The 26,709-nt window shown below is 54.6% G+C and overlaps 1 protein-coding gene across 4 annotated transcripts in view; it reads left to right on the forward strand.

Annotated features, from left to right (window-relative positions):
* The window catches only part of PACS1 (phosphofurin acidic cluster sorting protein 1), a 130,138-nt gene extending 105,751 nt beyond the window's left edge, over positions 1-24,387 (forward strand). For all 4 annotated transcript variants that reach the window (XM_032489878.1, XM_032489879.1, XM_032489880.1 and 1 more), the window contains 20 exons: positions 2,333-2,477; positions 2,673-2,764; positions 2,851-2,931; positions 5,230-5,289; positions 6,120-6,280; positions 6,654-6,747; positions 11,090-11,170; positions 12,397-12,512; positions 12,644-12,779; positions 13,799-13,903; positions 14,644-14,750; positions 15,449-15,603; positions 15,702-15,812; positions 16,466-16,568; positions 16,971-17,013; positions 19,104-19,146; positions 19,421-19,556; positions 21,818-22,044; positions 23,231-23,350; positions 23,462-24,387. In XM_032489878.1, coding sequence (XP_032345769.1) covers positions 2,333-2,477; positions 2,673-2,764; positions 2,851-2,931; positions 5,230-5,289; positions 6,120-6,280; positions 6,654-6,747; positions 11,090-11,170; positions 12,397-12,512; positions 12,644-12,779; positions 13,799-13,903; positions 14,644-14,750; positions 15,449-15,603; positions 15,702-15,812; positions 16,466-16,568; positions 16,971-17,013; positions 19,104-19,146; positions 19,421-19,556; positions 21,818-22,044; positions 23,231-23,350; positions 23,462-23,577 — 2,232 coding nt within the window. In that variant the 3' untranslated portion in view covers positions 23,578-24,387. The remainder of the gene's footprint in view (positions 1-2,332; positions 2,478-2,672; positions 2,765-2,850; positions 2,932-5,229; positions 5,290-6,119; positions 6,281-6,653; positions 6,748-11,089; positions 11,171-12,396; positions 12,513-12,643; positions 12,780-13,798; positions 13,904-14,643; positions 14,751-15,448; positions 15,604-15,701; positions 15,813-16,465; positions 16,569-16,970; positions 17,014-19,103; positions 19,147-19,420; positions 19,557-21,817; positions 22,045-23,230; positions 23,351-23,461) is intronic.
* Positions 24,388-26,709: the final 2,322 nt, after the last annotated feature.

Below are 26,709 nucleotides of genomic sequence, written 5' to 3' on the forward strand. Positions count from 1 at the left end.
AATTCAGGACATGCCTCTTTTTATCAAGTACTTGTCACTCATGAAGTTTTTTCCTAAACGTTTTTTTTTAAACAGTCCAAACTTATAGAAAAGTTGTAAGAACTATAAAGAACCCTCATGTACCCTTCACCCGGATTCTTCAGTGTTAACGTATTTGCCTTATTATTCTCTCCTGTGTTTACGTTATTCATGTTGTTTTTACCTGAACCGCTGAGAGTGGGTTGCAGACGTGACGCCCCGTTGCATATTGACATGCACCCTGTTAATTTTCTAGAACTAGGAGTACCCTCCCATGTGCACACCACCCACCATAAAGGTCAGGACATTAACAGTGACACAGACTACCATCTGCAGCCCCTGTTCGGGTTGTGCCAGGTGTCTCAGTGACGTCCTTTATGGGCCCAGGATTTCATCCAGGATTCCAGGCTGCATCTCATTGTCTTGTCTCTTTAGTCTCCCTTGATCTGTCCTCAGATTTTCCTTGTCTTTCATGCCCTTGACATTTTTTAAGAGCACAAGCTGGTAACTTTATTGAACGTTCCTCTGTTTGGGTTTGTCTGATGTTTTCTGAAGATGAGATTCAGCTTCCACGTTGTGGGCAGCACATCCACAGCAGTGATGCAGGCAGCGCGCCATGTTAATTTGTTCTGTTACTGGTGAGGCTGCCTCTTATCACATGGTTAATTTAGGATGGTGGTGCCAGGACTTCCAATATAAAGTTAATTAATACATATTTTGTTCTTACCAATGAGAAAAACATTGTGCAGGGAGATGTTTTGAGACTGTTTAACAATCTCTTTTCTCTTCATATCTTCACCAACTAGTTTTAGCTTGTATTAATGATTCTTACCTGAGTCAGTTGTTACTTCGATGCTCGCCAAACAGTGAATTTCCAGTCCCACCATTCCTCCTGTATTTATTAGTTGGCTTTCTGCTGCAGGGGAGAGCTTTCCCTTCTTCTCCTTTTACTGATTGATTCATTTCTTTGTGTCATTTATGGACCTGTGGATTCTTGTTTAAATTCAGTGGGGTTTAGTCTGCTTTATCATTATTTATTTTGATGCTCAAATTATCTTGAATTTGGCCAATGGGAGCCCCTTCAAGCTGGTTCCTGTATCCTTTTTCATCTGTCCCCTCATTCTTTACATGTGGCTTTACTTTCTGGTACAAAATATTACAGGCTCATCATGTACTTTCCCTGACCTAGCATCAGAATGAACTGATTCTCCCTAGAGCCCTGGCTCCTTTTAGTGGAGAATGGTATTTAGAAACCAAGATCTGAGTACTAGGAGTGCTCATCCCCACTGCAATATCATTGCTTCTGCTCCCTCTCAGCCCGTGGAGCTGGGAAGTGTGTGTACGCACGTGCGTATGCACTCCTCTACAGTCACGTCATCTCTAGCCCCATATCTGTGTCTGTCTAGCTGGATGTGAGCTCACATTCCAGTTGATCCCACCGTTGGGCTTACTGTAGCCTTTCCCCTTCCCGTGTTTCTAATTCCCGTCTCCTCAGTATGTTTGCTCGTTTGTGTGGCTCCTCTCTATGCCAGCAAATATCAGCCCTGACGAAGGGGAAGAAGAAAGGGGCCACAAATCAACTTTAAAACTTACTTTTGTACTTTAGTGCATTAAATAGGAAAAATGTTGTGGCCATAATAAAGTGTAAGACAGTCCCAGCCCATCTTTCTGTCCTCTCCACGTTTTGTATCAGGCCTGGGGGGTGAAGTGTGTGGACGCCACGTTTCCCTGGCTGTGTCACACCCATCCGCTTTCTCCTGTAGGTCCCCTTCCTCCTTGCCAGACACAGGTGACCACCGCCTGCAGGCAGGCCCCTCCCAGCCTGGAGACTAGTTTCTCTGTGAAGGCCTTCAACCGAAATGCAGTCCTACTGGGACACTGTGCTGTACACCAGAAATTGACACACTGTAACTGACGGTACTTCAATTTAAAAAAAAAAGAATTTGCCATAAAGTCAGTTTCATCATAACAAATTTTGTATAATCCTTGCCCACAGACTCTCAGTAAACTATTTAAGTAGCAAAAAAAAAAAAAAAAAAGAAAGAAGAATGCAGTCCTAGAGCTTAACAGTCATTTTCAACCTCAGGCTTTGATTTTTGTCTTTAAGCACGTGGCCTGGCCCGTGACTGGCACTTCTGGGGACAGTTTTAAAATCAGGCAATAAGAAAACAGTAGGCATGAATCTGGAAGATGGGAAGCAAATGTGTTAGCAGAACGCCATTCCCTGTGGCTTGTGTGCCGACGTGGGTGGGGTGGGGGCGTGGGCAGCTCCATGGCGCTCTGGTGAAGGTCTCCCTGGCTGCTCTGCCCTCAGGTGATGCAGCACCCAAACGAAGGCGCTCTGGTGCTTGGCCTTCACAGCAATGTGAAGGACGTCTCCGTGCCTGTGGCGGAAATCAAGATCTACTCCCTGTCCAGCCAGCCCATTGACCACGAGGGAATCAAGTCCAAGCTGTCTGGTAAGATGTGCGCAGGGTCCGGAAGCCCTGCAGGTCAGAAGGGCGCCCATTCCCTAATCTGCATCCCCAGAGAGCCTAGAACTTTCCTAGGAAGGAGGAGTTTCCACCTTAGGAGCACATGATTCCAGCCGGTCAAAGCCTTTTAGGCCAGATCTTCCCCTTGCGAGATTATCTTACTGCGGTGCCTGTTTCCAGACCGTTCTCCTGATATTGACAATTATTCTGAGGAAGAGGAGGAGAGTTTCTCATCCGAGCAGGAAGGCAGTGATGACCCGCTGCACGGGCAGGTAACGGCTCCTCACGTAAAGCATCCGAGAGGCAATCCCGGCCCTCCTGGGCTTTCCCAGCCTCATTCCCACCCCTCCCCATGTAGGACCTGTACTATGAAGATGAGGATCTACGGAAAGTAAAGAAGACCCGGAGGAAACTAACTTCAGCCTCGGCCATCACAAGGGTGAGCTCTGAGGGCCCGGGGGCGTTTTAGCTGAGATTTTCAGGCTGGGGGCGGGAGGCTTGGTGTGTTCAGACTTCCCGGGGCTCTTTAGCATCTGCAAATGGCCGTGCTCTCAGGGTTCAGAGACATCCCTGTACCTCCATCGCCGCCAGCACCTGGTTAAGAATCACTGCTGTTGAGAAGCAGTATAGGAGCGTGTTATATGCTCCGGGTTATCTTAGGATAGAAGAGAGGTTGAGAAAGCTTGTTGTAGACTTTGGACCGGGGGTGCTTCCTCAGGGAGCAGAACAGCTCAGACACCCTCCCTCCCCTGTCCAGGTAACTCCTTCCAGTGACACCCCGTTCCTACACAGATGAGTCCTGCCCTCTCTAGGAATATTTCCACTTGGGATCATTTGTTGAGCTTCCCAGAAATAGGCTAGTGCTAGGATGAGGCTTGATAATGTTAGATATAGTGCCTGCCTTCATGGATTCATAACCTTAGAGACCAAATGCCTTGGGGTTTTGTCTCCTGCATACAATTTCTTCAGGAGTCACTACTTTTAGTGGAATTAGAGTCCTGGACCGAGACGCTTAATACTTGAACTTCTGGCTGAACTGTGACCTGTTGTGAAGTTCCTGTGCCAAACCGTGGGAGAGTCAAAAGTGCCAGGAGCTCTTTGGAAGAGATTCGGTTTCATTCTTCCCCTGACTCTAGTGCAGAGCTTGCCCAGGGTGCCAAGGGCAGAGATTCCCATCACCTTCAGGAGTGGCATAAAGGATTATTCCGATCCTTGATTGGCGCTCCAAAGCCCACGAAGGCCTGTCACCATCCTCAAGTGCCCCCGTGTGCTCTGAGGATGGGAGAGGCTGGAGGTTGCCCTCTGTCCTGGCTCCTCCTGCTGAGTTTTTCTTTTTCCTGCGCTGTAACCACAAGGAGGCCCCATTTTCTTTCCATGGGTGCCTCTGGGGTTTATAACTCGCCTCTTCCCACAGTCTCCTCGGTAGCTTCCCTGGTCACCTGCCCGGCGTTCAGTGCTCCTTTGATGTCTTGTTGCTGTTGTTCACTGCGGGCATTTACCAGCTAGTCTTCCAGGAACCATCTCCTGTACACACGCATTTTTCTCTCCTGCTCAAAGGCACTTTGTTCTAGGCTGTTTTCTGAACTGTCTGCTACGAAGGCCGTTTCCACCTTTGGAAGCCCTGCCCTTTCTTGAAGGCCTAGCTCAGTCTTATTTGCAAGTTAGTCTCTTCCATTCCCAGGTGGTGAGTCTGTCGCTGAGTCAGGAAGAGCTTATGGACACAAGCTAGTCACTGTGCCCGCGGTTAGAGATAAGGAAGGCCCGGTCTGGTCCGTGCTTTCAGGGAGCTCGCAGTGTCCAGTGACACAGACACATCTATACAAGTGACCGTAACATAGTAGGGCAGGAGCCAGACGCTGGAGCTTTGGGTAAGGGACAGCAGTGGCATTAAGGAGAAAGTGACCAGCCTGAGCAGGAGAGCTTCACAGGCGAGATGCTGAGAGATGGGTTTCTGAGAGTAAAGAGAACTTCACCCAGTGGATTTGGGGGAATGTGCGGTCTAGGCAGAAGTTACCGTATGTGAAGGCCCAGAGGGGCAGAACAGTGTGCAGTTCTCCAGAGTTCTAAGCAGTGGTTTCCCCTTCAGTAGGTGTGTGGGGTTGCGCGGTGGACGAGGCCCAGACGGGGGAAGCAGCTCCCGGGAGACACAGCACAGGGCTGACACTTAAGTTCCCCAGGCGCAGGGACCAGTGAAGGCCTTTCATCTGGGGAGTAACATGGTTGGATCTGCGCATGGAGTGGTCCCTGTGAATTCTGCAGGGAACAAGACTGGAAGCTAGGTTGGGGGGGTGTTAGTTGAAGGCAGTGCCGTGACCCCAGGGAGGTGCAAGGAGGAAGGAAGTGGTGTTCCGGGTGGACCAGAGGGTAGAGGGTAGAGAGCCAGGGCTGGTGGGGAGGGGAAGGGAGAAACTCGGGGTTCAGACCCGGGTGACTGGGTAGCCAGGAGTGGAAATCCACAGAGAGGAGCAGGAGCTCTGTTTGGGAAATGCTGCATTGGAGGTGCCTCTGGGATCCTGCCCGGGGCCCTGGTTACCATGGTTCCAAAGGACTAGAGGAAGGGCTGAGCTGGAGATGCCTGGTGGGGAGTCACGGGGCAGGGTGGGGGGCTTTCTCCCCACCATGTTTTCCTCCCACAGTGCTTCACACAAGTGGGCTCCCGATCACTCTGCCAACACGAAGTGATCGCTGTCCACAAGCAGGGGCTATTTGAGAACTATCGTGCAATTTGTCCCTACAGCAACCTAACATCAAACAGAAGTTCGTGGCCCTCCTGAAGCGGTTTAAAGTTTCAGATGAGGTATGACCCCTTACTCCCAAGGTTGATGGGGATTGGAATTCCCTGAGTCTCAGCCTTGTTCCTGGGGTACACACTCTGTGTTGCCACTGGGAGTCAAGATTCCGGGACCCCCAAGTGAGAAGGTAGCCAAAGGAGGGCTTTGTGCAACTTGAAAAGAGAAAGATTTACAACGCAGCACCCAAGGTTCCATGGCATTTGGAGCAGAGGATGCATGGTTGGACCCAACCACTGGTGCGGGCTGTCAGTCACAACACTGTTGTTGTTGTTTAATTGCCCCTCCTGTCCCAAGGGGAACATCAGGAGCAGCAGCCTGTGAGGTGGGAGCCCAGAACTGGCCGCCGAGAAAGACTCTTTTCCCCAGGCTCTGGCAGGCCCGGTGCCAGTTTTCACAGGCTCTCTTCTCAGCGGACTGAAAAGAGGATGGAGATAAAAATCATCTGGAGATAAAAATCGTCGAGAGAATTCTTTGCCCTCTGTGGGAGGTAGAGGAAGGTAGCACTAGCCTGCCAGGGTTCCAGTCTTCTGGGTTTTCTTGTGCCCATTCTTTGGTGAAATACGATAGCACTCCCACTTCTCTTCCCGAGGCCAAGTCCCAGTGGGTAGTGTTGGGGAGACACTGAGAGGGGAAGGTGGCCTCACCACATCCCTGCTCCCAGGATTGAGTCCCAGAAAGGACACCAAGACTGCCCTGATGAGTGTGAAGCTGCAGTATGTCCCCAAAGGGGACTAGTTAGGGAGGCTGGTGGTGCCTGTCCAGGAGGAGGGAGTTGCATGTCCACCATATTGTTAATGGGGGACCCCAAACTCAGAGATTCTGTTTTCCCGCACAGGTGGGCTTTGGGCTGGAGCATGTGTCCCGGGAGCAGATACGAGAGGTAGAGGAGGACTTGGATGAGCTGTATGACAGTCTGGAGATGTACAATCCCAGCGACAGTGGCCCCGAGATGGAGGAGACTGAGAGCATCCTCAGCACACCAAAGCCCAAGCTCAAGTGAGGCCCAGACCCCCTCTGTCATGTGGTCTCCCTGCACCTCTCCCCACTAGGCCGTAGCGATCTCCTCTGCCCCCATCCCTCCCCTCCCCTCCATTACCAGGGACTCTTGGTTCCTCACCCTTGTCGAACCTCCAGCTGTCTGGATAAAGATGATCGTGTGAGCCTCTAGCTGACAGAAGCCCTGAGAGGACTCTCCTGAAGTCCTCCTGTCCAGGCCCCTCCTTGTCCAGCCTCTACTGTGTCCCTCCTCACCAGCATCCTTGAAGCCCGGGTTGTCGATCTGCCTTGAGCAGCAACTCTACCCGGCCCTGTGTGAGCTGCCGTTCTGGGCCCTGGCGGCACTGACCCTGGCTGTGCTTCTTTGCCACAGGCCTTTCTTCGAGGGGATGTCGCAGTCCAGCTCACAGACAGAGATTGGCAGCCTCAACAGCAAGGGCAGCCTCGGCAAGGACACCACCAGCCCCGTGAGCAAGACCTGTGGCTGTTGGGGTGGGAGCAGGACCAGGGGACACTTGGGGCTTGACACTTTGGGCCCTCTGCTCTTGGCTCATTTGGGACCTATGAGCAGTCTCATCTTGTTCCAACCTCGGCTGTGCTGGCCGGAGCTTAGTGCCCCAGGGGCTTTGCTCCGGCTGGGTTGTGTTCTGTTTGGTCTGTTCCTGCTGTGGCTTGGAGCGTTATCTCCCAGAACATACAGTGCCTCCAAACCTCTCCCTCACCACCCCTCACATGGGAGCTGGGAGTGTGGCATCAGCCAGTGGTGGTGATTATGCATCCAGGCTGGGGACAGGATGGGTGCAAAGGGGCAGGAAGTCCCTGCCGTCTGTTCAGGAGACACTACTGGGCTTTATTCAGAGAAGGGGCAGTGCCCGCAACAAATCAGAATTCAGTGGGCAGGTTTCCATCTTGCCTGGTGAGGCAGAGGGAAAAGGAGCTGTCTACCACAGCACCCCAAGAGCCCAACACCACCCCAGGACCGTGCTCTGCCCCAACTTGGGAAGGCTCTCCCCAGCAGTGGAGCAGAGGCAGGAAGCTGGGCTGCTGCAAGGCTTCAGTCCTGGGAAGTTATCCTTCCCCTCATTTACGACAAAAGGCAAGAAGGCTTATGCATGGTTTTAGTGCAGTGTGCGGTTTGCAGTTGAAAGCTGTTGTCTTTTCTGTAGCTCAAAGAAACTGAATCCCTTAAGTCCCCTGCTCTTGCTGCTTTAACAGAGGGAATACAAAACTCTCCCTGCAAATAGGTATTAACTGTAAGGAAATGATATGAAGTGTGTGAGGCCCTCCGTTCCCTGAAAAGCACGATGTGTGGAAGGGCTGCCGCCTGTCCCCAGTTGTCTGCGAACCATCAGCTCAGGGGCTGCCTTACTGCCTGCTGCCACCAGGTGGGGCTGTCGACTACCTTATCCTTCCTGCTGAAGGCGCTGCAGGCATGGTCTGGCCCTAGAGCAGCGGCGCCACGTGGCGTTAGTGAGTAAACGTGGGCCGAAAAACTGCAGCCCACAAGGAGAATCCCTCCACAGAGAAACCGCAGGCCTGCTGCTTGCTGACCCTGCACTCTCAGCCTTCCCAGCCCTGGTTCATTGCTCTGGAGCTGAAGAGCCTCACTTGACTAGTCATGTTTAGGATGTGGCTTGTAGCTTCTCTTTCTCACAGGGGCTGCTGAGTGGCCCTGCTGAGTCAGCACTGCCCACGTGAACAGACCACTGGCCACTAGAGCCAGATCCCATATTAAACATAAATATAAGGGATGACTCTTCTAGAGGGAGACCTGGGGCCTGGCCAGGGGGCGGGGGGCGCTGTCTCTCGGTGTCCTAGGAATGCAGAACAAGGACCTTCCTGTAACACAATGCAACTGATTATTAACTGGGACAATGCCCTGGAAGCACTGAGCATCACGCTTGACAAACGGCGAACGCTCTCGAGAAATGTTAGGGATCGTTGTTATTCAATCAGTAAGATAAATATTTTATACTAATGAAGCTGTTTCTGGGTTGATAGAATTTGTCTGCAGGTTCTACTTCTCATCTCAATTTGCATGGCTTACAAAATTTAGAAGGAAAAATCACCTTTATGCTCTGAGCCTCAGGTGCCTTATTTGTAAAAAGGTAAAGAACCCGGCATAAGAGCCCGGTTAGCTCAAAAGTCAATTGAGTATCAGTCTTTACAATGTGATGGCCTAAGGGTCCCTGTTTAAGCAAAACATGTATTTGGGGCAGGGGAGGGCTGGATTGAGAGCATGTGCTCTGAACTCAGACTTCTGAGTTTGATTCTTGACTCCGTCACTCCACTGACTACATGATTCTGGGCAGTTACCAAGCCTTCATGTCCTCATCTACAAATTGCATGTAAAAAGGGCATGCCTTACAAGGCAGTGTGAAGGTCCCGTGGGAGAATGCAGGTAAAACCTCCCATCATGGCGCTTGATTGATGGATGGATGGATTTACCATGCGAGGGGCCTGCAGTAAACCTAAGGTGCTTTGCTATTCGTGTTATAATCTCTTACAGCCGTTTCAGTTCTGGGCTCCCGAAATTAATGACTAGATGTCTTTTTAGTGAGTCCTTCAAATTCTGGTTCCCTTGGCCAGATTTCAGGCTTTGCTGGTTCTCTGTGATATTTCTATTTTGAAAAGCCCCATATGTCTTGATGTGGGTGTGGAACTTTGGAATCCTTTAGTATGAAAGACACTTTGGGAACTCCAGAGCGAGGCTGTGCTCTTACACAGAGAACTTCTGAACGTACACGGAAAACATACTGAGATGGTGCATCCGTAGGCAGGCGAGCACACGCCGCCCAGCTTTTGTCCTCTCTTCCTTGATTTCCTAGCATTGTCACTCATTTATTTTTCTTAATCTTCCTTTTTGTTCCCCAAATTTCAGAGGATTCAGTTCATCACTAGAACCAGAAGGAATTTCTGCTGTTACAAATTATTGCAGTTGTTGAGTTTCCGAAGACTTGAGCATATAGTAGCAACATAATTTGGTTCTTTCTGACAGCGCTTCACCTGGGGCGGCCAGATGAGGACTTTTGAGCCAAGATTGCCTGCTGCTAAAAGTTGCTATTTCCATAGCACTGCAAAAAAATGGTGTTGAAGACCAGTGCTTCATAAAAGTGATAGCCCCCGCTCCCCGCACACAGGAGCGTGTGCACCCCCCGGGCGCAGTGCGTGAGGCTGCCAGCATCTGCCTCGGTGCCACACAATTAGACAGACACAGCTTCTGCACTGCTAGGGTGAGAAGAGCCTGAAGTATTTATAGGAGCAGGAATAGGAACTTGGAGAATCAGGAGTTTGCTCCCAGTGGGATTGACTAGGACCTGGAGAAGTCAGCAGCCAGCAGGTGCCCGCCACCCCCGATCCAAGTTACAGACCCTAGCAGAGGCCGCAGCTGTACCATGAAACGATGCTGTGGTTGTCGGAGGGCTTGACGGCAGGGCCATCCTAAAACCTTCCAGCCAATGGGCGTTATTGCACCAATTCATTCTTTTTAAAACGTGTTCAATTCATTTGTCACACTAAGATCCAAAACTGAGTGAAACCATTTTCAATCTTAAGTCTGACCAAGAGTTCTTAATGATTCTGAACTGTTAAATGTCGGTTATTCACATCGACAACGTGTAAATGAACTGGTTGTGCAATCTGGAGGCAGCCGGTTTTGTGTGGCTCTGAGCCGAACCATCTCACGCTCTGGGATCACAGAGTCTGGTTAAAATGTGTTGGGTTCGTCTCGCAGACAGCTCAGAGCAGTGGTCCTCAACCAAGGAGGGGTTTTGCCTCACAGGGAACGTTTGGCGGTGACTGGAGACATTTTTGGTTCTTACCACGGGGGTGATGGGGCAGCGGGTGTGGCTCAAATCCTGCATAGGATGCCCCCATGGCCAGGAAGGATCCGCCCCAGGTGTCAGTGGTGCCAAGGTAGAGAGACCGTGGTTTAGCGTATGACACAGGCCTACTTTTGCGATCCTTGTTCGTTAATTTGCCGGGAGCCTGCCATTTCTCCGGGCTCTGCATTTACTCAGAGAAAGGGCTTTGAGTCATTGGGAGGAAGTAGAATATCCTTGGTCTATCCTGACTCCCTGGTTCCCCACAAGAACCAGAGAGACCCACTGAGGCCCATGCCTTCCCACCAGCTAAGACCTACCCCCCGCAAGTGCTTCTGGTATCTGATTTTGACACTGGTATCTGCACAGCCAGGAGCCGTACTAGCAAGTATGAAAAATCTGGTTATGTATCTGTATTTGCAAAGTAAAATTTTAATATTTATGAGAAATGCTAGTAAGAGTTGGGGACAAAGGGAGAATTATCTCACACCTAAATGGCTTAGTATATTCTGTTTGAGGGTTTTCTAGATGTTTCTACCAAGTGAAAAGCATTTGGCTACTATGGATGACTTTAGTCTCGAAATCAAAGACCTGAACTGTGAGATCCCCCTTTCTTCTCAGCAACCCTGACAGTAGAAGAGTCCCCGATGCCCCTCCTGGGCGAGGTGTTTCCCGAATCCATGGTTGAGACTGATGGATCGCACAGCAAAGCCATCTGAACTTTGAGCTGCTCTCCCCTGGGGACATCTTGTGAGAGTCAGAATTTCTGGGTTCTGCATCTCACTGTGTTATTATTGATTTAATGATGGCAAAATAACAGTCTTCTGAAGCTCAGTTTTCACAAAAACATACTGCTTATAAGATGAAAGTCCCAAGGATATTATGTGGTCTTCAGATTAAGTGAAAGTATTTTAAGCTTCTAAGGGACATAGAAAACAAGTTAGAGTGGTAGTTATTTGGTGATGACTAATCATTATAATTTTTGCAGATGGATTTGGCTGCTCTAGAAAAAGTCAAATCTGCTTGGATTAAAAATCAAGATGACAGCTTGACTGAAGCAGACACTCTGGTATGTATGGTTCAGTCTCCTGTTTCAGCTGTTTAAAATCGTTTTTTGTACCTTAAGAAATAAAGGCAAAACCCCTTCAGGACCACCCTGAAAATTGTGCCTGAGTCTGTGGACTTGGGCATGTCCTGCACTCTCTTCTGAAATCCTTACCCAGGGAATAAAGATTTCTCCCCAAACCAGCAACCCAGAAGTGTCCCCATTCTGCCCTTTAACTAGATCTGGTCAAATGCTAATTTGGATAATTTCTCACTCTCTGTCACCTTCATTTACTTCTGAGAGAATATGGCCAGTATCTTCCCCTGCAAAACCGCCCCTTCCTCCAGTGTTGCTCTTACAGTGGCCAGACAGCCCCCAGCGTTAAACCTCCAAGCGGTTACTAGTCAGCTGCTTCCTCTAAGAGCTCCTGTTGCTGCTCAGGAGCACACAGGATGCATCGGTGCAGTGGTTGATTCCATGCCACAACAGTGGAAACCCCACACACATTGGCTGTGTGGCTGCACGTGTGATGCTGGTCTCTGGAGGACAGCCAGCCGGGGTGCAGCTGGGGCAGAGGCTCTGTGAGGCCCAGGAGGACAGAGCGATTCCATGGGGGGAGGACAATGAGGTTCTGCGGAAGTTCATCCAGTGGGAGTGGAGGCCCCACCCAGCGGGTGGGAGGGAGCAGAGAGCTTGACCTGACGCCGTCTGGTGGTATGCGGTGCATCACCTCACAGTGAGAGCTGCTAGTCGAATGGGGCCCGAGGAAGAATTGCTTTAGGCTTACATTTCCCGTAGTAAATAATGCTGCATTCAGGGTCTGGTGTATGACAAATCCTTGGGCTGGATTTGAGATTACTTTAGTTTAATCCGGGTCACCCAGCTTCCACTCTTGTCCCCACTTTGGTCCACACTGCACAGTGGACTATTCAAAATGGAATTCCAGCCACTTCACCGCCTGAGTAAAATGCTCTCCTTCCCACAGAGATGCTAGATCATCAGCCCTGATTTGCCCGCCAACAGGTGGTTCATAGATTTAGGGGATGGATTGAGTAGCAAGAGTCAGTGCCTGGCACGGCGGATGCACCGAGTTAAACTAAACGGTGATGGTATCCTCATCGGGTGAGGGAGTTTTAGAACCATGGGCTTCCTGACAAGGACCAAGGGACTGACTCCCTCCTGACGGCAATAGGCCTCGTGGCTCCTGCGTTCAGAGTAAAACCCTCACCGCTGCCTTTCTTCCATGGCAGGAGATCACTGACCAGGACATGTTTGGAGACGTGAGTGCCAGTCTGGTTGTGCCGGAGAAAGTCAAAACTCCCATGAAGTCCAGCAGAACCGACCTCCAGGGCTCTGCCTCTCCCAGGTGCTCATGCCTAGAAGACTGAAGCGCAGGGTGGTGTTGAGGCCAGCAAGGGTGGCCTTGGAAAGGGGGCTGGCAACTGCTGGCTTTGGGTCAGAGGGCTATTTAACCATTTCCTTCCACATCTCTGGCAGCAAAGTAGACGGGGTGCACACCCCCCGGCAGAAGAGGAGCACCCCCCTGAAGGAGCGGCAGCTCTCCAAGCCCCTGAGTGAGAGGACCAACAGCTCTGACAGCGAGCGGTCCCCCGACCTGGGCCACAGCACACAGGTACCCCAGCCCCTGGACCCCCAGGCACCCTTGGACTTCAGCTCTGTTCTGTCCTCTTCCTTGGCGGTGAAGGGGAGAGGACGGGGGGGTGCTTTGAACTGCTCTGACTAAGGTCTTGAAGACAGACCTAAAGAGAGAAGTCTGACGTACTGGTCATACTACTAGTGTGGAATCGACCTCTGCTGATTGCGGGGAGCAGAGGAGGGAGCTGGAGATGCTGGCAGTGGCAGGTGCACACCTCTGGCTGGTACTGCCTCCATCAGACCTGACTGGGGACGGTGGTGACAGCGGTTCTAGGGGACAGCCCCATCAGACCTCGCCAGACGTCTGACCGGAGCCCTGATACCCTTAGTACTGCTGTGGGCCGGTTACAAGGGTTCAAGCTGGCACCTCGACAGTGTGAGAGCATTTTGACTGGAAGACCCGAAAGTGGGCCGGAACAGGCGCGCAGAAGGAACCGGGCCCCGGGAAGGCAGGGTCTCAGCGGAGGACGCTCCCGCCCGACGGGCCTCACGCGGCTCCTGCTTTTCTCGAGTGAACAGCAGGCCTGTCCGTTTCCCTGATAAACATCCCCGGGAGGACGGTTTGTGCCAGCGTGGCTCCCTGAGCTGACGCTCTCAAGTAGCTGAAAACGAGCCCGAGACTAGAATAGCCCGGTGCCCAGGGCGAGACATTGTCCTTCCTTCTTGTTAATCACTGTTTCTGAAATACTTTTGTTCCCTGGGACAGGAGGGCTGCCACACAGCGCTGATTGCCGCTCTCATTACTTCTCTCCCGGCTGCCCTCATTTCCAGTCCTGTGAACACCTGCTCACCGTCACCTCCCTCCTCCTCTCCTGCCCCCTCCACATCGTCACCCTCCAGGCCCTTCAGAACGGGGTGCTGAGCCTGTGCTCTGAGGCCCCTCTCTGCTTAGTTGGTCTGGCCAGTGGGATACCAGCTCTCCTCCACAGCTTCTGCTGGCCATCCTCACCCTCAGGCTCCCTGGGGACTGCCCAATAGACACTTTTGTCCCTGCAGATTCCAAGAAAGGTTGTATATGACCAACTGAATCAGATCCTGGTGTCAGATGCAGCCCTCCCAGAAAATGTCATCCTTGTGAATACTGCTGATTGGCAGGGCCAGGTAAGGCACTGAAGACCCTAAGGCTGGGGAGGAGAGATTCAGGGGAGCAAGAGACACCCCAGGGTGTGCGATTAGAAAGGCAGGCCGTGTGGAAATAGGAAGTGACACCCGTGTCTCGCACCCCTCCTCCCCTGAACTGAGCCCACAGCTCTGGGCTCTAGTCCCAGTTCCATCACTTTCTAGCCCGGGGGACCTTAAATAACTAATTTTCTGTACCTGTTTCCTTATCTGTAAAAAAGCAATAATATTTCCTATCACACTTTCCTCCCTGGCCGTGCGTGTCAGGCAGCATGATGGAAGGAAGGTACCTGGAGAAGCACAAAGTGCTGGGAGATGCCAGAGGTGCCCCAGTTCCCACGAAGGTCCTTCAGAAGGGGCAGAGCAACAGTGCAGCCCCCTGGCCGTTCCGCTCCCCACTGTCCACCTGGTTAGGTCCCAGGGCCAGAACCCCTCTCTCCCAGGGGCCCCGCCACCCCTGAGTGTGGGCCGCAGAGGCAATGTGGAATCTTTCCTAAGTCTCCCTGCATTTCCTAGTGCGCCCATCTCCATGGTGTCTGGCCCCACCTCTCCTCACTGGCAGCCAGAAGCCTGACCTGTGCCCAGCTGTGGTCTGAAGGACAGCGGGCCAGGCCCTGCAGCTCACTCTGGGCCTTGCCCACCCTCTTGGCGCTGAAGGGAAGCAGTGTCCCTCCTGCTTGGCCTCACCTGTGTCCCTGCTCCTCTCCCTCCCCGGCCCCCAGTATGTGGCGGAGCTGCTCCAGGACCAGCGGAAGCCCGTCGTCTGCACCTGCTCCACGGTGGAGGTCCAGGCTGTGCTGTCCGCCCTGCTCACCCGTATCCAGCGCTAGTAAGGGCTTGGCTTCTCTCCTGCTCTTTGGGGCTCCCTCTGACCTCATCCTCCCACCCCGATTTCCAAGCAATGGCAGGACTTCCTGGCCTCATCAGACCATGGATCTTCAGTGGGTACCTGGTCAGGCAGCGGCAGGCCGTGGTGCTCCAACGCCTGTGCTGGCCCCAGAGGGTCAGGGGTAAAAATGTCCGCCTGCCTCCCTGCCTGGTCTCCTGCCACACCTTGACTTGTCTCGTCCTCTTCTTAAACCCACGAGGAGGAAGGCCAGGCAGAGAGAGCTCAAGGCTTTACAAAGACTTTTGACTCCTGTCCCTCTGACTACCCAGAGTTGGGGCTTTCCCTCCCAAGGACCTCCGGGGCCCCAGGTCCCTGCCCGCGGGAAAAAGAGCCGCGGGCATCCCTGGTATCTGGGCTCAGGTCCCCTGCCAACCCCCAGGGGTACTGCCAAGTTGTCTCCCCTTTAGCCTCAGCCAGTTCTGTCTTCCTTCCAGATAGTTCCCTGTCCTCTCTGATCCTGGATTTCTCTCTTAGTTGCAGAAGCACTCTGGTTAATTGCCTCTCTCTGCATTTTTTGTTTATTGGTCTGTTTTCCCCTGTGGGCTGTGAAGACCAGGTAAAGTCTGAGCTTAGGGCATCCCTCTGAGCAGGATGCTGGCCAGCCTGAGCGTGAGCCCGCCTTTCCCCTTGCTCCCCAGCTGCAACTGCAACTCCTCCATGCCGAAACCGGTGAAGGTGGCGGCGGTGGGCGGCCAGAGCTACCTGAGCTCCATCCTCCGGTTCTTTGTCAAGTCGCTGGCCAGCAAGACCTCCGACTGGCTGGGCTACATGCGCTTTCTCATCATTCCCCTCGGTAAAGATGCGGCAGAGCCCGCACCTGAAGCGGGATGGTGGCGCCGGGGCATCGTTCCACTCCCTAACTAGCCCGCCTTTCTGTTTTCCATCTACCAGGTTCTCACCCAGTGGCAAAATACTTGGGCTCCGTGGACAGTAGATATAGCAGCACCTTCCTTGATTCTGGCTGGAGAGATCTGTTCAGTCGCTCAGAGCCCCCGGTGTCAGGTAAGCGCCCCTCCTAAGTGACGGAGACAGCAGGTGGCCTGATTCAGGGAGAGTGGGCTTGGCTGCAGGCAGAGGCCTGGGCACATGCTGCTCTTCCCCACTGTGATTCATCCTCCCCATCACTTTGCAAGCTCATTTTTTCAGTATTTATTAAGAGGCGGCCCATTAAGCACAGCCCTTCCGCTCTTGCTGTGTTTAGTCTCTGCCGTTTGCTCTGCACATCTAGAAACAAGGAAGGCTGTGAGGGGGTGGTGGCAGGAAATATCTGGTTGTAGAGATCAAATATAAGAAGCAGAGAATAGTTCCTAAGTGTCTGTTGATAAATGAATAACACTCCACCAACCATGTCTCTTCCTGAAATACAGAGTAAGGGCGGCAGGGATGAGAGCCAGCTCGGGCTCTGCAAGGCCGAGAGGTGGTGATGCTTCCCAGACCTCGCAGGAAGTGACCGGCAAGGGGTGGAGGGGCTGCTCCTGGTTCCAAAATTGCTCTGAGCAAAGTCAGAGGCTGGAGCGTGGCAAGCCTGGGAAACCGTGAGCCCTGTCTCTGCCTCAGCTCCTAGGGTCTTCTGATGAGTCTTATGAAGGGGGCTCTCTAAGAGGGTTTCCTGCTGAAATAAATCAGCGTTCATTCTTCTCTTGGCTTTTCTGCAGAGCAACTGGACGTGGTGGGGCGGGTGATGCAGTATGTCAACGGGGCGGGCGTGACACACCAGCTTCCTGTGGCCGAAGCCATGCTGACCTGCAGGCACAAGTTGTATGTCTGACTGAGGGGATTCTTAAAAATGGTGGTGGGGCTAGCTAAATCTTGGGTTTTCTTTGCTTTTTGACACTTTCCTTCTCCCCACCCCGTTTCCCTCTGGAGGAACCCAAGAGAATGTGAAAGACTGTTTTTCACTGCCTCCCACCCAGGCCTTCCCTTCCTTGCCCTGGGCCAGCCCCCCCCCCCCCGGGTGGATGCCCCCTCAGTGCAGAGCAGGGGTGGGATGTGCAGACTCAGGTCTTTTACCTCTATTAGGTGGCTCCTTCTGCCATCCTGAGGCCTGATGGGAAGATGTCATGCAGTGTCTGGTCTCCCTTAGAGCCACAATAAAGTAAGGACAGTTTGTGTCCCCAGCGCTCACCTACCAACCGTAAAGTTTCTTGTCTCTCCCAACAGCCCTGATGAAGACTCGTATCAGAAGTTTATCCCCTTCATTGGCGTGAGTACCGACCCCCACTCTGTGCCCCACCGTTCTTCTGGCCTCCCTGTCCTGCGCGCACACACACAAGACTCAGCTAGACAGTGGTTCTCATCTGGAGGTGATTTTGCTCCCAGGGGACATCTGGCTGTGTCTGGAGACACTTCTGGTTGTCAGCGGCAGGGCTGGGGGTGCTCCCAGCATCATCTAGTGGGTGGGGGCTCAGTGCGGTGCACGGAACAGCCCTGAGTGTCAGGAGTGCCGAGCTGGCGAAGCCCTGGGCCAGGCAGGTTCTAGGCTGTTCTCTGAGTGTCTGCTCCTGGGCCGTAGGCCACCCCGGCTCTCCTCTGGCACCTCATGTTTATTTCGCCAGGCGCTGAGCTCGGTGCCTTGGCCTCGGAAGCGATGTCCAGGGCATTGGTTCTGCAGGCGCCAGGGAAATCAGAAACAGTGATGGACCATGTTCTGAGGAGAGGGCTGAGAAATCTGTGTCTCTGTCTCCCAGGTCCAGCAGCCCACCGAGAGGAAGGGGCTCCTCTTCCCCTCCTGTTGAGTCGAGGGAGAATCTCTACATGAGTGGGTTTTGAAAATTAAGGGAAAACCTCTTGGGTGTCTTTGGTGTCAGGTGGTACTGGCGTTTGTTTCATGCGACTGTAGCTGGGCTACAAGGCAGAAACCGACCAAGAGCAGGAGCCCAGAGGGGTCAGAGCTGACGCCTTCCTGGGGCCACAACACCACACGGAAGCACAGCCAAAAACTCAGATTTCCATTTATGAAACAATTGAGTTTCTCTTCCAAATCAGCTTGTATCTTTTCCTACAGCCTCCTTGAGGCTCCCTCCCAGCTTCTAGAGGACACAGGGCACGTGCAGGTGAGGGACCCAGCTTCCACTGTCCCTGTTCTCTGCTTGTCCCAGATTCTGGGTGTCTCGAGTGATCTTGGGAGATGCGTGAGCCTGGGGGGATTTGTTAGCCCCTTCTCCTGCCTTGGAAATCCTCCTGTCTGGCTGATCGTTTAGTCCCTGTCGGCCTCTGGGGCAGCCACGTTGGAGGCCCCCAGACCACGGCCGTAGCCTGGGCCGGGCTGGCAGTCTGACCCACATCTTTGTGGAGCTGTGGGTCTCTGCCATTCTGGCCTCACAGCAAGAGAGAGAGAGAAAAAAATTAAAAATTCAGACAAACCAACAGAGGAGCTGGCAGCCTCGTGCAACACCAGGGGAGCCAGGAGAGAGGAGAGTCATATCCAGGAAGTTCACAGTATCAGTGTGTTACTTTCCGGGAATTAAAATAAGGATGTGTAGAGAATTTGGGACAAATTTCAGTGAATAGCAGCACTGTGCTCTGATCAGCCTTGAGGGAGCCATCTGTGTGTGATCTCCACTCCATGCCAGCTCCCAGGGTCCAGCTTCCATGACCTCCTGGCTCTGCCCGGTGCTGGGCCTGGGCCTGGGAGGTCACAGGAGTCACCTGTCACCTCAGGCCCCAGCCCCGACGTTGTCTGTTTCTAGCTGTGCCCTTTGCTGGCCACTGGAGGGCCCCCTCTATCCTTCCCAGAATTCTCTAAAAGGAATTGCAAATTGTTTGGAAAGCTGAAGTTGACACCCCTGCCATGGGGTAGGGGCCAGTACCCAGGGCCCCCGCCTCATCAGTATCCCTCCAGATTCCAGGAAGTCTGGAAAGGAGGGACCTGCTGTCAGCACACGAGCATCTTCGCTGGGCCTGATGTAGCATGCAGCCCCACCCACCACCCAGTCCTGTCTGCCTGGGCTTTCTCAGTCCTCCCGTCTCTCTCTCTAACATGAGAAGATGGCCTCCTGCCCACGTGATCTTAGAAGTAAAATCAGGAGACGAAAATGGTTCCTGTCCTCAAAGTGGCCTTGCCCGTATCCCCAGAGGAAAGCTGAGGTCTCCTGTGCCCCACCTCACTATTTGCAACTGGGTTTTTTCACACCTCTTAATGGTCTGGGCTGCTCTGGATCTGCAAGGATTTTTAAAGCTTGTGATCAAATGGCATGCAGTCGTGGCTGTCACGCCCGCCGTCTGTTCCAGCTGGATCAGGACGAGTCTGGCTTTGGTGGGAAGACCTAATGCAGTGCCTCTTGTCCCTCCCAGGTGGTGAAGGTGGGTCTGGTTGAAGACTCTCCTTCCACTACAGGTGAGCCTGGAGCCCCTTTGCTTCTGCGGAGGGAGGGTGGTGCCTTCCCAGCCTCCTCTCTGGTCCAGCAGGCCAGAAGGCGAAGGCTTCCGGTGCCCTAGGTTATGTTAGAGCTTGAGCTCCCCAGGTGACACAGTGGCCGGGGTGGTGGTGAGGAGTCAGAGGCCGGAAGGAGCGCAGGCTGCAGCTGAGACAGGGGCAGGGCACCCTGACTCCCTGCCACCAGCGGGCAGGGGCGTTTTCCTCTGGCCGACTGTGTTTGTCCCCCTGGCAGGCGATGGAGATGACTCACCTGTGGTCAGTCTTACTGTGCCCTCCACATCACCGCCCTCCAGCTCGGGCCTGAGCCGAGATGCCACGGCCACCCCTCCTTCCTCCCCGTCCATGAGCAGTGCCCTCGCCGTCATGGGGTAAGGCTCTCTCCCCGTCCCTCCGTCAGGGTAGCAAACTCAGATTTCCCTGCAGCCTACAGCACAGTGACGGCACTCTGGGCTTAGATAGTAATGGGGTGGTGAGAACAGTAAAGGTGGGCCACTAGCCACACAAGTCACCAGACAGCTCTGCAGTGCAGATACCATCCGCCCTGTCTGTCTCACAGTTACAAGGTTGAATGAGAAAGGTCAGAGATGGGGGAGGGTAGAGCTCAGTGGTAGAGTGCGTGCTTAGCAAGCACGAGGTCCTGGGTTCAATCCCCAGTGCCCTCATTAGAAAGAGAAAAGAAAGGGCAGAGAGGCCCTTTGTAGACTGTAAAGTTCTGTGCGTGTGTCTTGTAGAAGGAGTGTGGGCAGGAGAGTCAGACACATCAGGATTTGAGTCGTGGTTTGTGTGGTGTCCACCGTGTTGACTTGTGTTGAAGAACAAGTTATTATTCAGTGGCACTTGTTAAAGCACAGTAAGGGAGACTTTCTTCACAGTGGGAACAGTCGCCGGAGGTATAGGGACCACAGTAATGGGGGAGAGAGGTGGGGCTCAACTCCAGATCCAGCCTGAGCAAGTGGGAGCCAAGCCAAGGAGCAGGGGCAGGGGCAGGGGCTGGACGATCACTAGGAGGAACAGGGGTGAGGGGAATTCTGATTCTGACCAAACAGCTCTTGCTGTAGACACTCCTGAGGGCAGTGGAGGAGCCTGATCAGATACCGGGGGACCAGAAATGGAGGGCGGGGGGTTCTGGCGACACCTGGATTTTACAAGGAAGTGCACAGATGAGCCTGGGAAAAGGTTCAGGAGCCTGACTAAAGTGGTCAAGCAAAGAATCTGTCACTTGGACAAGTTACCAAGCTTCCTTTTGACTCCCTGAAAGTAAAGGTGAAATGGCCATGTCAGTGTTGTTGTGAGGCAGAAAGAAGGACGTGTGTTGGTGCCCGACCGTGGAGGGCTGGCCTCCCCAGGGGCTCAGTCTGCCCATCACTGGAGCGCTGTTGTGGCCAGCGAGCCGGGCAGAGCCCTGGTCTAGGGTCTGGCAGTACCAAAGCCACAGAGAAATTCTAGCTGGGGAGGCTGGGAAGAGGGGAGGGAGTTTCTGTAGGATCTGAAGTAGCCAGTTTAGTCGGATGTTCAGGAGGCCTCTGTGGAGCTGGCCGGGGAAGGCTGGGGGAGGCTGGGGCAGGGCAATCCCCAGAGGCCCAGGGGAGAGGTTCTGAGGTGGGAAAGAGCAGAAAGTGGCGCCTGGGGCTGCTTCCTCCATCCTTCCCTTCCTTCTTCCCTCACCTCTTCTGGTGATGGTCCGCGTAGGAGCGGAAGGGAGGGACTGGCCAGTGGCTTTTCCAGAACCCCAATGGCAGTGTCAGGGTCCCTGCAGAATACCGAGTGTTCTCGGGGGTGGAGCCCAAATCCCAGCCCCTACCCTCCCTGCCCAGGCTTCCCACCTCACTTCCCTTCGGGGTCTCCCACTGACGTGCTTAAGCACAGGAGGAGGAGGAAGTGCCCCCACCTCCGGCAGGTCAGGCTGTGACCTCACGGTCCAGGCGTCCTGGGGGCCTGGGGACTAGCCTTACCTCGCCTCCTTTCCCATCCAGTTTAAGCTTGTTTTTTAACAGAACCACTGAATCCAAGCAGAAAGAGAAATGTCAGATGACTTTTGTAGCCTGTGTACCTATTGTGTCTGACGCCTCCTTTCAAGGAAACATCGGCTCTTTTTCCCCTCGGAGCTAAAATTATCCCTGAGCTAGAAGTGCCATAAATAAGAGAAAGCCGCAGGCCGGCATCCATCAGCTCTCCCGGGGCTGCTCCAGAGCCGCCAAGGTGCTTCCGCCTTTGCCCTCTTAACCTCCCCCGTCCCGGTGGGGTTTTGCCCTGGCCCTGCTTGCTGGGTGTATGCGAGTGTGTGTGTGTGTGTGTGTGTGTGTGTGTGTGTGTGTATCTGTGTGTGTATCTGTGTGTGTGTGTCCGTGTGTGCATACGTGCTTTTTTCCTTTGTAAAGCTTCCTTCCTCCCTGCTTCCCTCTTTTTACACTGTTCCCTCATGGAGACCCAGGTGTTCATCCTCTCCTGGCTTTGTCCTCGGATCAGCCTGACCCTCCACTCCCACACCAGCCACTTCTGTGTGACTGGTGCTACTTCCCCGGCACCTCCTGGTGCCCCTCCCTGAGCCCCGTGGTGCCCGCCCCACCCCATCACCCTGTGGTTGGGAACTGAGGGCAGAGCCTCCTCCCTGTTGTCACCCATTCTCCAGGAGCCCCAACAGCCCATATGGGGACGTGATTGGCCTCCAAGTGGACTACTGGCTGGGCCACCCTGGGGAGCGGAGGAGGGAAGGTGACAAGAGGGACGCCAGCTCCAAGAACACCCTCAAGAGTGTCTTCCGCTCAGTGCAGGTTTCCCGCCTGCCCCATGGTGGGGAGGCTCAGCTCTCCGGCACCATGGCAATGACTGTGGTCACCAAAGAGAAGAACAAGAAAGGTAAGTGACCTCTGGGGCCAGGGACAGTTAGGGCCACCAGGCCTCCCTGTCTCCTCTCTCAGGGGCTGGGACAGAATCTGCTTATGGGAGACCTTGAATGAGGGCAAAACAGCACCTGTGTCCTGGGGTCCCACAGGGGTCCTGCTTCACCTTGTGGGACGAGGCCTTTCCTTCTGTAACAGAGGAAACCAGGGTCCCCAGGGGGTCACTGGTCACTGCCTGCTGAGTGTCAGTGCCCGAGGGGCTGAGGCAGTTAGTGCTGCTGGGAAGAACGAAGGCTTTCCAGCCACTGCCCTCAGGGATGGGCTGTGTGACAGAGGAGGACATCCCCATGGGCACCGTGGCCCCGTGGAGCAGAGCGTTCACGCCCAGCCCTGGAGGCCACACAAGCCTTCATGAGCAAAGGGCACAGTTATGTTTAAGAATTAAGGGGAATCGTGCCCATCCTGGGTGAGAGGGCGGCTTCAACACCAGCAGTGGAGTGGGGGGGGCCCCGGGGCCCCTGCTGGGAAAGGCAGCCAGGCATCTCAAAAGCTGGCTGACGCAGGCGCAGCCCTCGCTGTAGTCAGTTCCCGTTGTAAACCCACACATCTGGCTGTGCACCTGCAGCAGCAGGGCAGGGTGACTCTAGGGCCCTCCCAGCCCCACCCTCAGCTGTCAGGAAGGGGCTTCCTTAGCTGCTGGACCCTTCCTTCCTCTTCTGGGCTCTTCCAAAGCAGCTGAGCCTTTCTGTTCGTGCCTCTGCTCCCAGAGTCCCCTGGGGGCGCAGGGCTGCACCATTGCACCCAGAGACCTGCCTAGGGCGTCCTGCGGCAGAGCTATTGCAAACACAGCCTCACAGACTCGGCCCTGCACAGGCAAGCGAGCCGGGAGGAGACCCCCTGCCCTACCGGCTGCAAGGAGCCTCTGAGCTGGAAGGGACTCAGAGACCACCTGGCCCCAGGTCCTTGTTATTCAGAGAAGACATCGAGGCCCAGGGAAAGGAGCAGGAACTTAGCTAAAGTCGCAAGGGACTGGGCAGGAGCTTGGAGATCCTGATGCACAGCCTGGAGCCAGGGAGCAGGGGAGGAAACACCGGCTTTCTGCGAATCACCTCCCTTCCCGCCGGAAGAGGGGGCAGTGGGTGGGGAGAGGGTGGCTGCTTTTCCAGGGGCTGCAACAGAGGCGGTTCCTGCTTGCTTTCCAGTTCCCACCATCTTCCTGAGCAAGAAACCTCGAGAAAAGGAGGTGGATTCTAAGAGCCAGGTCATTGAAGGCATCAGCCGCCTCATCTGTTCTGCCAAGCAGCAGCAGACCATGCTGAGAGGTGCGGGGGAGGCAGGGCGCGGGGCACCAGGCGGGGGCTGCGGGGGCAGGGAACCTGGGAGGATGGCCTTGGCAGCCCTGGTCACCCCCTCACCTCCCCTGTCACCCCCAGTGTCCATCGACGGAGTCGAGTGGAGTGACATCAAGTTCTTCCAGCTGGCATCCCAGTGGCCCACCCACGTCAAGCACTTCCCCGTGGGACTGTTCAGTGGCAGCAAGGCCACCTGAGGGCACTTGTCTTCTGGCCACTTTCCCTCCTGGCACTGCCATCAGCCTCACCGCCTGCGGGCAGGGGGAGGCCAGCAGGCCCCGGCCCAGTGTCCCCTTTCCTGGCCCGGGGGCCTGCCTCTCCCTTGCCCAGTCCTGAAGGACACTGCCACTGGGGACACTGCTCCCCCGCTCACTGCTCGGTCCCACCCCTGGGCAGCCCCCTCCCGACCCCTCTTCCTCCTGTGCCTCCACTCCAGGCCCAAGGCATGTTGATTTTGCCTTTTGGCGCTCATTCCCGGTCCCTGGAATCGAGTTCTCTGGGCCTTCCTTCACCTGACTTCCAGCCTCCTCCCCACATGGCACCGGTTCCCCTCCTGGAAATAGGAAACCTGGAGTCCTGGCCTCCCCCTGCCCCCAACCGCCTCCAGGATCTCGTTTTCTAAAGCTCACCTGCCAGATGCTACTTAGCCTGCCCCCCGTCTAGTGGGGCCCAGGGCCACTTTCACTGCTGTGGGGTGAGAGGGGCACAGACCCCTGCTCCCAGCCACAGGGGCAGCTCCTACCCCTTTCTTACCCCAAGGACAGCGTTTCTGTGACAACGCATGTGTTTCTGGGATGGAGGGGCCTTCGTGGCCTCCCTCGTGCACGGCTTTCACTACCCCCAGGTCCCCTGTAGATGCCGCGAGTGTCCCTGAGCGTTTCTTTGGTTCTCTGCACAGCCAGTCTCTTGGTGGTTCTGTGTGACTCACCTGGGCAGTGGTCCCGTCCCTGGGGCTCCCCCTTGTGGGTGACCCTCCTTCCCAGCCTCCCACCCTTTCCTCCCCAGCACAGATCTGCCTTTGAAACTCTGGACTCGGGAAGCAGATCCCTACCAACAGCATACTGTCTGTGTCTCCCAGCCCCTTCAGCTCCGTTCCCACGTGTCCATCCGTCTCCTTTCCCTGGTCTGTTCTGCCCTCCTCACTTGTGGTCCTCCCAGCCAGGCCTCCCTCTCTCTGCAGCCTCGGGGGTCTGAGCCCCTCCTCGGCCCCACCATCCACCTTCTCAGGAGGCGCTGAGCACAGGGGGTGGAGTTCCTGCCAGCCCTCTGTCCCGCCAGCACCTCCAGAGCTTTGCTGTTGTCCCCTCAGCCCTTCTAGAAGTTTTTGCACAGAACTTCATTTTGAAAAGTGTTTTTCTCATTCTCCATACCTCCCCCAAACTCCTCCAGCCCTTCCCCCGGCTCAGCCCTGCTGTCCAGAGCGTCTCCTGGGCTGTGCTGCTCTCTGGCCGGAGAGAGGGGCGGGATGGGAGGGACTGAGTGGATGCTGGATTTTTCATTCAATAAACTGGTGATTTCTTACCAACGAGCAAGCCTCAGGCTTCTGTGCCTCTCACTGTGACGCGGGCTCTGTCCCACTCCCTTCCCACCACTCAGTGCAGCCACTTCCACTCAAAGTGAACTAGGAACTGGCTGGAAAGTAGAAAATTCCCATTTTCTTGATTGTACAAACAGAGGCCTGAGGTATGTTGCCCAGTTTGCAGCAAGCAGAAGTCAGGAACAGAAGTAACGCCATTCCCGCTCTGAAACCCCACTCTTCTCTGGGCCCCACCATCCCCAAATCCCACCTCCCAAGGTAGTGGCAGCGGTGTCCACTCTGACTGAAGATTAGAACTTGGCTTCTCTCCCCCTGCTAGGCTGGCATCCTGCTATAGTTGCTGGAATTTGGTGAAGTCTGGGGCCCAGGTGGAGAGGGTGAGCTGGGGTCCATCATCAAGTTCACTTTCCTGTCCATCCTTAACCTTGGAGGTGGCAAACAGTCGGAGCCCTGTTCCCTGGACGCCTGGCTCTTCATGTGCTCCCAGGACAGAGGCCTGCACGCCAAGCCTCCTCTAGTGAATAAGTGCCCAGAAGTGGGGCTTGCATCGGGGTGGGGATGGGTGCTCGGTATCCCCACCCCGCAGGACACGGCCACAGAGGCGTGGACGGCCAAATGGGGCAGCCTGTCACTGGTTCCCCAAGCTCTCTGGGCTAGGAAAATGGAACTCAGGCTGCCTCCCAAGGGGCAGAATCCAGTGAGGTATCAGAAGGTGTCCCAGAAATGTCGTCTGCATGTTAGTTACCGAATAAGGTGTACGATCGGGCTGATGAGGGAAATGCCACAAGAAGCCGACGGAGTCTGGGGTGAACTGGAGAGGACGTGCACACTGCCTGAGCCAGAGGCACAGCATCCGCGGAGCTCAGGCTGGACGGGCCAGGGGACCTGGGGGCCGGTGGGAGTTCCCAGCAGGATGGGGTGGGACAAGTAGACTGGGGTCCCAGCTCAGAACCAAGAAGGGGGAACAGGTGACGGGGTGAGAGTAAGGAGTCCACACGAACTCCCTGCTGACCGGCGTCGACTCCCAGCCTCAGCTTCCTGCCTGTGGCATCAGCGCAGCCCCTGCTTCCACCCCCAGGGTCCCTCCCACTTCCTCCAGGACTCACTCCCGCTGTTGCCCACTCTCTCCTGCATTATCGGTCCCCTCTTCCTACCAGATCTTTTCCATCCACGTTCAAATGCACTAATAGCTCCCTGTCTCCATGTCTCTGTTCCCCGTACAGCGAAATGGTTCAAAAGAGCTGGCTGTTCCGCTCTCAGTCTCCACCTCCCACTGCTTCAGGCTTTCTTCTTCACAACCCCATCAGAAGTTCCCTTACCAAGGTCACCGAGGACCTTGTCTGACCGGCCAGGATCAGCTGATGCACACACTCCCTGCTAGCACAGCCTTCTCCCCTCGGCCCAACCCAAGGACAGCACCCTGCTCTCCTCCGCTTCACTGGCTGCTCTTTCCAGGCCTCCCTCATACCCTCCTTACCTTCCCAGCCTCGGAAGAACACTGAACTCGGGGCTCCACCTCTGCGCCCCCGGCCCCTCATCCAGCCCTGGGGTGCAGATGCTCCCTGTGCACAGACTTCTTCCCTCGTTCTTTGGCTGCTGAGACCCAAAACGTTGCAGTTATCCGTGACTCCTCTTTCATACCCAGCATTCAGTCCAGCAGCACATCGGCAGGCTTTCCCTTCGAGACAGATCCAGAACCCAGCCGCTCTTCACCACTCTTAACTGCCGCTGTTCCCTCCCGCCTGGATAGTATAATAGCCTCCACCTCATCTTCCTGTAGTCTATTCTCCAC

Source organism: Camelus ferus, chromosome 10 (genome assembly GCF_009834535.1).
Source record: "Camelus ferus isolate YT-003-E chromosome 10, BCGSAC_Cfer_1.0, whole genome shotgun sequence".
Lineage (NCBI taxonomy): Eukaryota > Metazoa > Chordata > Mammalia > Artiodactyla > Camelidae > Camelus > Camelus ferus.